The sequence below is a fragment of the Panthera pardus genome, unplaced genomic scaffold (assembly GCF_024362965.1).
Source record: "Panthera pardus isolate Hobbes unplaced genomic scaffold, ASM2436296v1 HiC_scaffold_10, whole genome shotgun sequence".
NCBI lineage: Eukaryota > Metazoa > Chordata > Mammalia > Carnivora > Felidae > Panthera > Panthera pardus.
Window position 1 is genome coordinate 18,387,283 of NW_026526655.1, and position 15,017 is coordinate 18,402,299.

General features: G+C 45.4%; 1 protein-coding gene across 1 annotated transcript; it reads left to right on the plus strand.

Annotated features, from left to right (window-relative positions):
• The first annotated feature begins 3,860 nt into the window (after positions 1 to 3,860).
• LOC109265025 (receptor-type tyrosine-protein phosphatase-like N) lies at positions 3,861 to 7,425 on the plus strand. The gene is made up of 5 exons (XM_019445869.2): positions 3,861 to 4,062; positions 4,960 to 5,010; positions 5,175 to 5,279; positions 6,510 to 6,642; positions 7,034 to 7,425. The coding sequence occupies exons 1-4, from the start codon at positions 3,945 to 3,947 to the stop codon at positions 6,608 to 6,610; spliced, it is 375 nt and encodes a 124-aa protein (XP_019301414.1). The 5' UTR covers positions 3,861 to 3,944; the 3' UTR covers positions 6,611 to 6,642; positions 7,034 to 7,425.
• The last annotated feature ends 7,592 nt before the right edge of the window (positions 7,426 to 15,017 follow it).

Consider the following 15,017-nt stretch of genomic DNA (forward strand, 5'->3'; position numbering starts at 1 on the left):
TGCCCATACTTGGATTTGACCCTAGGCGATCTTACTCCAGCACACCACCTTACGAAGTACCCACGTAGGGGACCCTACTTCTCAAGAACTATGCCCAGGTGCTGGTTACAGATTTGCAATTACACAGGATTTCCAGCACCCCCTGCCCCCTCCCCACATCTTTAACACTTGGAGACAAGGAGATGGAGGTTGTGCTTCTGGGGAGGGGGGGGAGGATGGGAGGATGGGAGGATGGGAGGATGGGAGGATGGGAGTGTCCAGAAGAGATTCTAGAGGAAGGGTCAAGTATATTCAGCTATTCAACTGTGTTTTTTTTGTTTGTTTGTTTGTTTGTTTGTTTTTAGTGTTTTTTTAATAACTTTTTTTAAGTTCTTTATTTTTGAGAGAAATTGGTAGTGGGGGAGGGGCACAGAGAGAGGGAAAGAGAGAAAATCCCAAGCAGGCTCCACACTGTCAGTGCAGAGCCTGATATGGGGCTCAAATCCACAAGCCATGGGACCCTGACCTGAGCTGAACTCAGTGCCCAACCTACTGAGCCACCCAGGCACCCCAAGGGAAATCAGGTCTTCATTTTAGGAAGGATCCTTTGTAGGTGATGAATTAGTTTTCTCTTCCTGCTTTCTTTTTTTTTAAATACGAAATTTATTGTCACATTGGTTTCCATACAACACCCAGTGCTCATCCCAGCAGGTGCCCTCCTCAATGCCCATCACCCACTTTCCCCTCCCTCCCACCTCCCATCAACCCTCAGTTTATTCTCAGTTTTTAAGAGTCTCTTATGATTTGGCTCCCTTCCTCTCTTTTTTTTTCCCTTCCCCTCCCTCATGGTCTTCTGTTAAGTTTCTCAGGATCCACATAAGAGTGAAAACATGTGGTATCTGTCTTTCTCTGTATGACTTATTTCACTTAGCACAACACTCTCCAGTTCCATCCACATTGCTACAAAAGGCCAGATTTAATTCTTTCTCCTTGCCAAGTAGTATTCCATTGTGTATATAAACCACAATTTCTTTATCCATTCATCAGTGGATGGACATTTAGGCTCTTTCCATAATTTGGCTATTGTTGAAAGTGCTGCTATGAACATTGGGGTACAAGTGCCCCTATGCATCAGCACTCCTCTATCCCTTGGGTCAATTCCTAGCAGTGCTATTGCTGGATCACAGGGTAGATCTGTTTTTAATTTTTTGAGGAACCTCCACACTGTTTTCCAGAGTGGCTGCACCAGTGTGCATTCCCACCAACAGTACAAGAGGGTTCCCATTTTCTCCACATCCTTGCCAGCATCTATAGTCTCCTGATTTGTTCATTTTGGCCACTCTGACTGGCGTGAGGTGGTATCTGAGTGTGGTTTTGATTTGTATTTCCCTGATGAGGAGTGACGTTGAGCATCTTTTCATGTGCCTATTGGCCATCTGGATGTCTTCCTTAGAGAAGTGTCTATTCAGGCCTATCTCAAGAAACAAGAAAAATCCCAAATACAAAATCCAACAGCACACCTAAAGGAAACAGATGCAGAACAGCAAAGACACCCCAAACCCAGCAGAAGAAGAGAAATAATAAAGATCAGAGCAGAAATAAACAATATGGAATCTAAAAAAACTGTAGAGCAGATCAATGAAAGCAAGAGTTGGTTTTTTGAAAAAATAAACAAAATTGATAAACCTCTAGCCAGGCTTCTCAAAAAGAAAAGGGAGATGACCCAACTAGATAAAATCATGAATGAAAATAGAATTATTACAATTAATCCCTCAAAAATACAAGCAATTATCAGGGAATACTATGAAAAATTATATGCCAACAAACTGGACAACCTGGAAGAAATGGACAAATTCCTAAGCACCCACACACTTCCCAAACTCAAACAGGAAGAAATAGAAAACTTGAACAAACCCATAACCAGCGAAGAAATTGAATCAGTTATCAAAGATCTCCCAACAAATAAGAGTCCAGGACCAGATGGCTTCCCTGGGGAATTCTACCAGACATTTAAAGCAGAGATAATACCTATCTTTCTCAAGCTGTTCCAAAAAATAGAAAGGGAAGGAAAACTTCCAGACTCATTCTATGAAGCCAGCATTACTTTGATTCCTAAACCAGACAGAGACCCAGCAAAAAAAGAGAACCAGAGGCCAATATCCCTGATGAATATGGATGCAAAAATTCTCAATAAGATACTAGCAAATCAAATTCAACAGCATATAAAAAGAATTATTCACCATGATCAAGTGGGATTCATTCCTGCGCTGCAAGGCTGGTTCAACATTCGCAAATCAATCAATGTGATACATCACATTAATAAAAGAAAAAAAAAAAGAAAAGAACCATATGATCCTGTCAATTGATGCAGAAAAGGCATTTGACAAAATTCAGCATTATTTCTGAATAAAAACCCTTGAGAAAGTCGGGACAGAAGGAACATACTTAAACATCATAAAAGCCATTTATGAGAAACCCACAGCTGATATCATTCTCAATGGGGAAAAACTGAGAGCTTTCCCCCGGAGATCAGGAACACGACAGGGATGTCCACTCTCACCACTATTGTTTAACATAGTGTTGGAAGTTCTAGCATCAGCAATCAGACAACAAAAGGAAATCAAAGGCATCAAAATTTGCAAAGCTGATGTCAAGCTTTCACTTTTTGCAGATGACATGATATTATACATGGAAAACCCGACAGACTCCACCAAAAGTCTGCTAGAACTGATACATGAATTCAGCAAAGTCATGGGATACAAAATCAATGTACAGAAATCAGTTGCATTCTTATACACTAATAATGAAGCAACAGAAAGACAAATGAAGAAACTGATCCCATTCATAAATGCACCCAGAATCATAAAATACCTAGGAATAAACCTAACCAAAGACATAAAAGATCTGTATGCCGAAAACTATAGAAAGCTTATGAAGGAAATTGAAGAAGATATAAAGAAATGGAAAAACATTCCATGCTCATGGAATGGAAGAATAAATATTGTTAAAATGTCAATACTACCCAAAGCTATCTACACATTCAATGCAATCCCAATCAAAATTGCACCAGCATTCTTCTTGAAACTAGAACAAGCAATCTTAAAATTCATATGGAACCACAAAAGGCCCCAAATAGCCAAAGTAATTTTGAAGAAGACCAAAGCAGGAGGCATCACAATCCCAGACTTTAGCCTCCACTACAAAGCTGTAATCATCAAGACAGCATGGTTTTGGCACAAAAACAGATACATAGACAAATGGGATAGAATAGAAACCCCAGAATTAGACCCACAAAAGTATTGCCAACTAATCTTTGACAAAGCAGGAAAGAATATCCAATGGAAAAAAGACAGTCTCTTTAACAAATGGTGCTGGGAGAACTGGACAGCAACATGCAGAAGAATGAAATTAGACCACTTTCTTACACCATTCACAAAAATAAACTCAAAATGGATAAAGGACCTGAATGCGAGACAGGAAACTATCAAAACCCTAGAGGAGAAAGCAGGAAAAAACCTCTCTGACCTCAGCCGCAGCAATTTCTTACTTGACACATCTCCAAAGGCAAGGGAATTAAAAGCAAAATTGAATTATTGGGACCTCATAAAGATAAAAAGCTTCTGCACTGCAAAGGAAACAATCAACAAAACTAACAGGCAACCAACGGGAAAAGATATTTGCAAATGACATATCCGACAAGGGCTAGTATCCAAAATCTATAAAGAGCTCACCAAACTCCACACCCGAAAAACAAATAATCCAGTGAAGAAATGGGCAGAAAACATGAATATTCAACTGTTAATAGCAGAACTCTGTCGCCAAGACGGGGAAGAGCGGGGGTTGGGGGCCTCGTCACCAGCCGCTGCCATTGGCCGAGCTGCCGGAGAGGGGCGCTCGCAGTTGTCGCTGGGGTCTGGCCTTGGCCGCGGCGGTTGGAGCGGTGGAGCCGGCGCGCCAGAGCAACCATGCAGCAGCGGGCGCGGCGGGCGCGGGGGGCCCGGGGACCTGCGGGGATGCGTCTGATGCTTTGCTTCCTGCTGTTGAGCAGCTGCCCTGGGGGCTGGGACGCCATTAGTCCCCACGGTCAGGAGGAAAGCTGGGGGAAGGTCTGGGAAGTGGGGGCTGCGGGAGCGGTTGGTGCACGAAGCAGGGCGAACCGTGTCGGGTGGGTAAAGTCAGCAAGCACGGGCGGGGACGGGGGGGGGGGGGGGGCGGTTAAAAATCGGAAGGTGGCGGTAGGACGGAAGAGAAGTGGGCCCCAGGGGAGATTAGGGGTGCAGCAGGAGGAATGGAGGTGACAGATCCCGGCCACGAAGCCACGGGAGGAAAAGCACGCGGAGGGCTAGGGTGGAGGTACCCAGCGCTGAGGGGTAGACGGAAGGAGCCTAGCCGCAGGCATCCAGTCTTGACCTCGGGATGAGGCCTGACTGGAGCCAGGTGCCTGGGCTTACCCTCCTCCCTGGGGAGGTAGGTTGGGGCGGGGGGGGGGGGGGGGGGGGGGGATCTGCGGGAGGATGCCTAGCCTTCCCCACAGCCGTGTGCCTCCCTCTCCACTTGTCCTCCGCGTCCTTGAACTTGGAGACCAATGCAGAGGGCTTCCCGCGGGCCTGGGGCTCTGCAAAGTGCTGGAAGGGCGCGGAGGGGAGTCAGGCCCTGTGCAGATGCCTGAACCCTTTCATCTCCTGGACTTCCCCCCGCTCCTACCCCATCTACCTGGACTGAGGAGGGGTCTGTATGGTAGAAAAGTTATTCCTCACATTGTGTAGCTGGGTATACTGTGGCTTTCAGGATAAGAACCTGGGATCCCAAGGCTTAACAGTCTGAACCCAGCCCCCAGGCTTTATACTTCCAAGGATTCTGGAAGTCTTTCCAGCTCTCCACCCAGGAAGCAAACTTCTTCCCCCATCCCTACGCTGTCCGCCTGTCTGTCCATTCAAGTTTTGTAGCCCTCTGAGGCTCTGCTCACCTGTCCATCCACAGGCTGTCTCTTTGCCCGAAGACTCTGCTCTTACCTGGAAGTCTGTGCCAAGGGTGAGTGAGACCCAGAGGGTAAAGAGGAAAAGGTGTGATGGAGGGAGAGCTGATAACTGGGAGGGATCTGAGCTTGATGGTGGAGAGGGTACTGCTCTTCTGCAACCAGGCCCTCTTGAAGGCTTTTGGCCAAGCTCCCTGCTAATGCCATTCTGTACCCTTAGAGGGACAGCCCCAGGTGGGCATGCAGCCACCCAGGTCCCGGCAAGGAGTCGTCAAGCTGGTCTTCCGATATTGGCAAGATGTGCTTCAGTGGCTCATGCCTCAAGGTGAGACCAGAAGAGCCGGAAGAGAGAGGCTGGGCTGTGGGATCCCCACCTTGACATTAAAAGCTCCTTCCACAGATTTCTCTGCCTGAACTTTTCTCTTCATCCTCACCTCTGGAGCCTCACCTGCTCAGACCCTGAGCAAGATGGGTGGTGGTCTCCCAGCCTTCGTGGGGAAGCTGTTGTCACTTGTCTTCTCTTTATTTTTAAAAAATATTTGTTATTTTTGAGAGAGAGCGTGCGCAAGTGGGGAGGTGGGGGTGGGGAGAGACAGAGGATCCGAAGTGGGCTCTGTGCTGACAGATGTCGGTGCATCGGGTCCTGCCCCGCCAATGTTGGGCTCGAACTCACAAACCAAACCGTAAGATCATGACCTGAGCCAAAGTCAGACACTCAACTGACTGAGCCACCCAGGCACCCCTTACTTACCTTCTTTAGAGGAGCACAGTAGAGGCAATGAGAAGTCCCGGGAAGAGTTCAACATCCATCTCCTTGGGACTAGCCCTATGCCCCCCTGCCCTGTGCTATCCGAGTGCTCAAGCCCAGGAATCATGGGGTCCCCAGTCAGAACCTCTCCCTCCCGTACACATATTCCAGATTTTGAACTGGGGGAGTAGACAGCTCAGAGTGTATGGCAAATAGAAGCATGACAGATGGGGGTGCAGAATGGGAGGGGAAACGTTTCTGATCCTCCTTGAAAGCAGGGTTTCATGATTGCAGGGTTCAGAAGGGAGATCTGCTTGGAGTTCGAATCACTGCTATTAATGATCATAGCGTATGATGTGCAAGCAATGCCTTAGAGTTTTAGAAACACTGCGTATGTCCTCCACTTCCATTTGGTCCTCATAACAGCACGATTGTTAAATTCACATTTGGCTACTTATCGCTCACCAAGCACTGTGCTAAGAAACTTACATGGATTACCTCCTGTAATTCTCTCAACAATGGTTCATCATTTCATGGATGAGAAAACTGAAGCTCGGCCAATTTAATTAAGTTCCCAGTTAATTAAGTTAAGTTAAGGGTCATAGAACCAGTAAGAGCAGGGATTCCAGTGCCGAGGTGGGCAGAAGGCAAAGCCCTGTACCCCAGACCGTCTCTGGATCCCTCCAGTGCCCCGTGGCCCTTACGTACTTTATGGAAAGCAGAAATTCCAGTTGCTCTCTGGTTTCTGGGGTAGGCCAATCCAACTGTCCCAAATGTCAACTCACGCTCCTCCCTTTCTTTCTGCAGGACTGTTCTGGAAGGATGATGTCACTCAAGATGTAAAGACCCAGAAGATGGAGCACATGCCCAGGCTCCACGCCTCAGAGACCTACATGAGGGATGGGTAGACAGCCTTTCCCACCAAAACCACCATGCTGAGGTGTGTGAGGCCTGTGGTCTGTCCACACTGCACGTGTCTGGTAGACAGAGCAACTGGGAAGGGAAGGAGTGTCAGGGATGCCAGTAGGAGCTGTCAGAAGTCCAGTGAGTAGAATGAAGAGAGCGCCTGTCTGGTTTCAGCCAGAAGCAATCCCATGATACCTTGGTGATGTCCACAAAGGGAGGGAATTGGGACGCATGGCTACTATGTGTTATCCCTGGCTTGGTCTTCGCCTTCTAGAGACAGGTGCAAAGGGAAACTCTAATTGTTGTTCCCTAAGGTGAGAGTCCCTCGGGGATTTTGAAATTCTTCATTTGGATATCATCTCTTTTCCTCTGGGCCTTTTCGCCATTTTCTCTTCACCCTTGACTCCTGTTTTCCTTCCCCTCAGAGCCCAGTGACCAAGGTGAACAAGGAACAATGCTTGAACTCTAGAATGGTTTTGGAGGTCCTGAACCAAGCAAGAGATGACCAACCACAGCAAGGCCCCACTGCAGGTGAGGGCCTGCCCTTGTCCAGGAACGCTGAGCCCACCAAGGGCCTGTTTACAGAGGGTGACAGGGTGAAGGAGGGGATAGACATTGGTTGATAGGGAATGATTTCACTGAGACTGATGGAGAACCTTCTGGAAGAGAGGGCCTGGAGGATGGAAAAGAACAGAGCCAGCCCAATCTTCACCCTGCCACTGCCCAGCCGTGACCTTGGACACATTACCTAGGCTCTTCAAGTCCCTTCTTCCACATCTGTAAAATGGGAATGGTAATAAAGACGACCCTTCTGGTGTTGCTGTGTGGATCAAAGACAATATATGAAAAATGCCAGCGGTTGCTGGATTGAGGGGAAATTCTCCCTTTGCCCACTGGAGGGCGCCCCCACTTTCTCTCTCACAGACAGCTTTTCACCGATTTCAGCAACTAGGGATTGCAAGGGGCTGGGGGCCTGCAGTGGACTCTTGCTTTGTAAGATCAAGCACAGTCACAGAGCTTGAAGGGCCTGCACAAATCTACTTGAGAGGTTTCACAACTTAAAATATATATATGGGCTCCCCGGTTTTCTAAGAAAATCTTGCGTATGACATTACTCTAAATCCTCACCTTGCCCATCCATCCATAGCCGTATATCTGTATACATTTCTCCCTCTCTCTCTCTTTCGGTATACACACACACACACACACACACACACACACATTTATACATACACATATAAACATAGATATGAAGATCCTTAAATGGGAGAGGAGTACCCAGAACGCCTCACATTCAGCCTCCCCCTTGCTCTTCTCAGTGGTGTGGAGGAAGTCACCTGGGAAGGTTCTCAGGCATCCCCTTGGACCCTTGAGCTCTCTGGAGCCCAGGTAGAAAACTGCCCACCTCTTAGTTATCCATCCATCTTTACAGCTGAGAAACTGAGTGGGCAGGCATAGAGCAGGGCCAGACCAGGTCCCCCCACTAACCTTCCCCCACTGCAGCCCCACACTTCCTCTCCGGGGCCCCCATAGAGATTGGGCTGCTTGACACATGAGACTTCTCCACACTGAGGATAGCCTGAGGAGGTGACATTAGAACTTTGACCTAAAAGATATCCTGGAAGCAGCCGGGGGAAGATCTGGAGGAAGAATCCCCAAGGCAGAGAGAATTACAAATACAACTGCCCTCAGGTGAGATTGCAGGGCTCCTTAGGAGAACAAACAGAAAGGCTTATGGCAGCAGAATAGGCCCAGGACTACTCAGGTCTATAGACGGGTTTGGGTTTTGTTCAAAGTGTAGTGGGAAATCATCAGCAAGAGAAAGGCGATATGATTAACATTCTATAAAGACATAGTGACGCTGCTGGAAAATGGATTATAAAATGGACAAGAGTAGAACCAAGTAGAACTGTCTGGGGCTACTGAGTTGTCCAGGTGGGATCTGGTGGTACCTTAGACGAAGATCGGGGCAGCGTTGCTGGGAACCTCTTAGCTGGACTCCATCCAGAGGCAGCCTGCACCTCAGAAGTGCTCTAGCCTTTTACCCCTTTCAAAAAAAACTGGTCCCCATCTCTGTCACCATGGCAGCCAGGCCTCCTTAGCTTGGATTGGTTGCTGGACCACATCACTGGTCCTGTGACTGACCCTGTGATGGGGACTGGTTGCCATGGTTCTATCAAGTGTGCAAACAAGGAACTGCCATTCTCCTTCAGGCTCAGGGGACCAACCAGCCCTGTGTCTAATGGAAAATCCCTTGAAGGAGATAGAATTAGAGATAGGGACCAGGGAAAGGCCTGTAGTCTGACAGTGCCTGAGTCCCTTGTCTCAAGGCTTATTCACATTAAGACTGCTATGGAGACTTGCTCTGAATTTGGTGGGGAGGGATGGGGACGGAAGTCAGTATATTCATTAAAAATTCCTTGTTTCTTCCCATTTTAGGATGTCTTTGAGCTATTCCCTAGTCTGAGTCACAAGTCACAACCTTGCAGCTGATTAAGACCTGAGGGGGAAACTTCCATCCCCCACACCTTCCTGGTGCTCTCAAGAAGGGCAATTTCAGGGGGCACCTGGGCGGCTCAGTCGGTTAAGCCCCTGACTCTTGATTTCAGCTCAGGCCATGATCTCATGGTTCGTGGGTTTGAGCCCCATGTGGGGCTCTGTGCTGACAGTGTGGAGCCTGCTTGGGATTCTCTCTCTCCCTTTCTCTCTGCCCCTGCCCTGCTCATGCTGTCTCTCTCTCTCAAAATAAATAAACTTAAAAAAAAAAAAAAAAAAAAAAAAAGAAGGGGCACCTGGATGGCTCAGTTGGTTAAGCATCTGACTTCGGCTCAGGTCATAATCTCACGGTTTGTGAGTTCAAGCCCTGCATTGGGCTCTCTGCTGACAGCTCAGAGCCTGGAGCCTGCTTCAGATTCTGTGTCTCCCTTTCTCTCTGCCCCTCCCCTGCTCATGCTCAGTCTCTCTCTCTCTCTCTCTAAAAAATAAATAAAAACATTTAAAAATAAAATAAAATAAAAAATAAAAAAAAGAAGAAGAAGAAGAAGGGCATTTTCAGGCTGACCCAAATTTGGATCTGGATCATTAAAGCTGATTTTCAAGCAAACTCTTCCTACAGACTTGTCTGGAGGCAGGATGGGGAGGGTTTGGACCTGACAGGAGTCTCCGAGGTGAGAGAGCTAGGATCGGAACACAGGAAAAGTTGGGGTGTGGGGTTCAGAGAACACAGCCCTGGTTGCACCCAGTGCATGGGTTCTGATGCCTTCCTCCCCCTACGGATTACTTCTAAGGCAGATGGACTCAGAGCTGGAGGATCAGCCATCCCCACCCGCAGCCTTCAAATGTATCTTCTTGGTGTATCAAATGTATCTTCAAATGTATCTTCAAATGTATCTTCCATTCATGGAAGGAAAATCTTCCTTCCAGACCTTGGGTCTGCAAGGCCTGGGACCTTGGTCTGCCTTTGAGGTTCATGGCACCATCTGAGCATTGGGGTCCCCTACAGAGCAGTTACACCAGCCCCAAACCCAAGAACCCACACAGAATTCTGTGACTAAATGCTTTGCACATTTAACGCTCTGATACTCTGTGGTCACTTTGCCCTGGGGAGAGGGGGACCAGCCACCGTCGCTCAATCCAACCGAACTCCAGACATCTCATGCCTCAAGCTTTGTATTTCTCACAGCGCCTAGCTCATTTGATCCTCACAAATGGGAACACAGGGGAAGGTGCCAATCCTACTGTCTTAGTGTGTTCAGGCTGCTGTAACAAAATACTGTAAACTGTGTGGTTTATCAACAACAGAAATTCATTTCTCACAGTTTTAATTTTTTAAATGTTTAAATTTAATTTTTTTAATGTTTATAAATAATGTAATAAATGAATTTTCTTTCTTTCTTTCTTTCTTTCTTTCTTTCTTTCTTTCTTTCTTTCTTTCTTTCTTTCTTTTCCTTAAGCCCTTGAGGGTTAAGTTTTCAAAAATACCTCTGGAATGTTAGGTATTTCTTAGCCTCCATATTGTGTGCATCCTTTCCATCCTTATTTGGGGTTATTGAAACACTTTCCAGTATTCTATTTTAATGTAACAATTGTGTTTTTTATTATCTTTCTGTACTTTTTAAGTGATTGCTCTGGGGATCTGAGTATATACATTTAACTTGTCTCTCTCTCTCTCTCTCTCATCATAGCAGAGAGCCCGATGAAAGGCTCAAACTCATTAAGCATGAGATCATGACCTGAGCCAAAGTTGGATGCTCAACCGACTGAGCCATCCAGGTGCCCCTCTCACAGTTCTAGAGGCTGGGAAGCCAATGAGGTGCTGGCAGAATCGGTGTCTGGTGAAGACCTGCTTCCTGGTTCACAGACAATGTCTTTCACTGTGTACTCACATGGTGGAAGAGGGACAGATCTGTCTGGGATTTCTTTTATAAGGGTACTAATCCCATTCATGAGAGGTCCATCCTTAAGACCTAATCACTTCACAAAGGCCCCACTTCCAAATACTTTCTTATCACCTTGAGGGTTAGGATTTCAACATATTAATTTTGGGGGCACACAAACATTCAGACCATTGGATCTGCTTACTTACAGAACCCAGGGAAACTAAGACACCCTCCTCTGGCAATACAGGCTTACTCATGCTTCCAATGCATGTCCTATCCCCTGCATCTGTGCATCTAAGGATATAACTAAACATAATACTCAACATATTTATCTATGCCTAGGTTTTTTTTACTTTATTTATTTATTTTGAGGGTGAAAGAGAGAGAACATGATCAGGGGAGGGGCTGAGAGAGAGAAAGAGAGAGAATGCCAAGTAGGCTGCATGCTGTTAGCACAAAGCCCGATGCAGGGCTCGAACCCACAAACTCTGAGATCATGACCTGAGCTGAAGTCAGATGCTTAACCAACTGAGATAGCCAGGCACCCCTATACCTAGTTTTTATTAGCTAGATTGACCCCTACCACCTACCCTACTTTTCCTCATCATACATTCACTGTGTCTGGCCACCACAATTCATGGTTCCTGCCTCAAGGCAACTGAAGCTTAGGGAAGTAAGACATACATATAACATATTCATGCAATAGATATTTATTGAACACCTGTGTAGCACACCATGCAGATGCCCTGCGTCATATCCCCTGCCCCATCTCTGAGTTCATCTGTGAACTGCAGGTAGACAGTATCTATACAAGCTGACAGCTTCTCACCTCAAGCTGACACTCTACTTCTTGTCCTGTGGGTATTCTGGAATGCTAGAGAAACTTGCCTACCTGTGCTCAAGACAACTCTGAGATGTCTGGGAATTAACACTCCCAGAGGCAGTTAAGGATTGAGTTTAGTAGATATATATTCCTGCAGATCCATCCCTGGTGGGGTAAATCTGAGACAAGTTCTACACAGATCCTCAGGGGTCCCCAACAGGGTTCATTCCCAGTTGCCCATTGTGATGGTTAATTTTATGTGTCCATTTGACTGGCAAAGGGGTTCTTAGATAGATGGTAAAACATTATATCTGAGTGCGTCTATGAGGATGTCTCTGAAAGAGAACAGCATTTGAATTAGTAGATTGAGCAAAGAAGATGTCCTCATTAACACGGGTGGGCATCATCCAATCTATGGAGGACCCAAACAGAACAAAAAGGTGGAGGGAGGATGACTCTGCTCTCTGCTTGAGCTGGGACATATGTCTTCTCCTGCCCCTGGACATCAGGACTCAGATTGGAACTCATATCATCAGCTCACCTGGTTCTCAAGTCTTGGGACTCAAACTAAATTACACCACCAGCTTTCCTGGTTCTCTGCTTGCAGACAGCAAACCATGGGATTTCTCAGCCTCCATAATTGTGTGCATTCTTTCCTTCCTTATTTGGGGTTATTGAAACACTTTTCAATATTCTATTTTAATTTAGCAATTGTATTTTTCATTATCTTTCTATACTTTTCAAGTGGTTGCTCTAAGGATCTGAGTATACACATTTAACTTTTCACAGTCTGCTTATGATCTTACCATTTTGAGCCAAATGCAGAGATCTTACTAGCATATGTTCCTTCCCTCTCTGGCTTTTATGTTGCAGCTGTCGATTAGAATCAGTTACATCCACATACATTTGAAACTCTATCAGACACTGTTAATAACTTTTGCTTTGAACCATCAAACATATTGCAAGTAATTCAAAAGGAGAAGAATATATTTACCCAGATAGTTCCCATTTTGATTACTGTCTCCATTCTTGATGTTCTGGATTTCCTTCTGAAATCATTTCCTTTTTATCTGAAGAATTTCCTTTAGCAATTCTTTAGAGCAGGTCTGCTGGCTACAAATTAGTTTTTCTCCATCTTTGTTTCACCTTCGTTCCTGAAGTATATTTTGCTTGGTATAGAATACTGGGTTGACAGCTCTTTTCTTTCACTACTTTTAATTTTTTTTTTCAACGTTTTTTTTTATTTATTTATTTATTTTTGGGACAGAGAGAGACAGAGCATGAACGGGGGAGGGGCAGAGAGAGAGGGAGACACAGAATCGGAAACAGGCTCCAGGCTCCGAGCCATCAGCCCAGAGCCCGACGCGGGGCTCGAACTCACGGACCGCGAGATCGTGACCTGGCTGAAGTCAGACGCTTAACCAATTGCGCCACCCAGGCGCCCCTCTTTCACTACTTTTAAAATGTCATTCCATTTCCTTCTGTCCCCCATAGATCATAATGAAAAATCCACAATCATTTGGATTATTGTTCTCCTATAAGTGATGAGTTGTTTTTCTCTGGCTTTTTTCCAGATTTTGTCTTTGTTTTTAGTTTTTAGAAGTTTGATTATGATGTGTCAAGGCATGGATTTTTTCAAGCTTATCTTGTTTGTGTAAACAAACTCCAGTTCATCTGCCTGATGCAGGTAAAGGCCAATCACTGAGACATCAAGTTTGTAGCAAGGAAAGGGTTTATTCAAGAGGCAGCCAAATTAAGAGATGAAAGGGCATACTCAAATTTGCCTCCTCAGAGGGGAAGGACCAGGGATTTAAAAAAAATTTTTTTTTATGTTTTTAAATTTTATTTTTGACAGAGAGAGAGACAGAGTGTGAGTATGGGAGGGGCAGAGAGAGAGGAAGACACGAATCCGAAGCAGACCCCAGGATCTGAGCTGTCAGCACATAGCCTGATGTGGGGCTCAAACTCACAGACTGCAAGACCATGACCCGAGCTGAAGTCAGACGTTTGACCAACTGAGCCACTCAGGTGCCCCAAGGGTCAGGGATTTTTAAAGGCAAGTGGAAAGGGGTCTGGGTAAAGGAGAGAAAGGCTTCATGACTCAAAAATAAAGGAAGTTAGAGAATATTGTACAAAGTGAAATAAGTCAGTCAGAGAAAGATAAATACCATATGATTTAACTCATATATGGAACTTAAGAAACAAAACAGTTGAACATTGGGGGGGGGGGAAGACAGAGGCAAACCAGAAAACAGAGTTTTAACTATAGTGAATAAACTGTGGGTCACTGGAGGGGAGGTGGCAGGGGGGATGGTTTAAATAGACGATGGGGATTAAAGAGGACACTTGCAATGAGCACTGGGTGTTGTATGTAAGTGATGAGTCACTAAATCCTACACCTTAAACTAATATTCATTGTATGTTAACTAGCTGGGATTTAAATAAAAACTTGGAAAAGAAAAATAATAAAGGAAGTTACTAAGTACGAGACAATTAATTTCATTTTGCTCTCTCATTTCAAAGAGGTGGCCGCTAATCCTGACTGGCTCTGGCCAGCTTCTTGGTTAAACCTTGAGTCTTTGCAAAACTAAATCAACACTTGGTTATCATGGTGTCAGAATATCCTTGTATCATCTTATAGAACCATGGTGGTGGACAGCATTCTGAGAACAAGCAGATTTGGGCTAAAAAGTTGCAGCTGTGCTTATCTGCCCCATTAACCCCTTGGTTACTGGTTTCATTTGAAGTTCACTGAACTTATTGGATCTGTAGGTTTGTGGCTTATGACAAACTTGGGAAGTTTTCAGCCATTATTTCTTCAAATATTTTTAATTTACTACCCTTCTCCTTCTGGGACTCCAATGACATGAATGTTAGACTTTTAGTATTGTCCCACAGGTCGCTGAGGCTCTGTTTACTTTTTTCTCCAATGTTTTTGTCTCTGTTGTTCTGATTGGATCACTTCTATTGGTCCATCTTCAAGTTAACAGATACTTTCTTCTGTATTCCTATTCTGTTATTGAGCCCATCCAGCAAGTTTTTATTTTGGTTATTGGATATTTTTGGTTCTAAAATAGCACATTAGAGGAACAAACAGAACAGCTAGTGGTAAGAAATGCAGTTGGAGAAGTAGACCCAAAACTGACCATTTGGGGCTTTTCAGCTAGTAGTAAAGAGTCTAGATCTTATACAAAGGGCAAAAGACGG

What these genes read in the sequence shown, in the direction of transcription:
- LOC109265025 (XM_019445869.2), top strand. Translation starts at nt 3,945, where the DNA reads ATGCAGCAGCGGGCGCGGCGGGCGCGGGGGGCCCGGGGACCTGCGGGG. An exon ending in CCTGGAAGTCTGTGCCAAGG is followed by an intron (nt 5,011 to 5,174) that starts GTGAGTGAGACC and finishes CTGTACCCTTAG; the next exon opens with AGGGACAGCCCCAGGTGGGC. An exon ending in TCAGTGGCTCATGCCTCAAG is followed by an intron (nt 5,280 to 6,509) that starts GTGAGACCAGAA and finishes TTCTTTCTGCAG; the next exon opens with GACTGTTCTGGAAGGATGAT.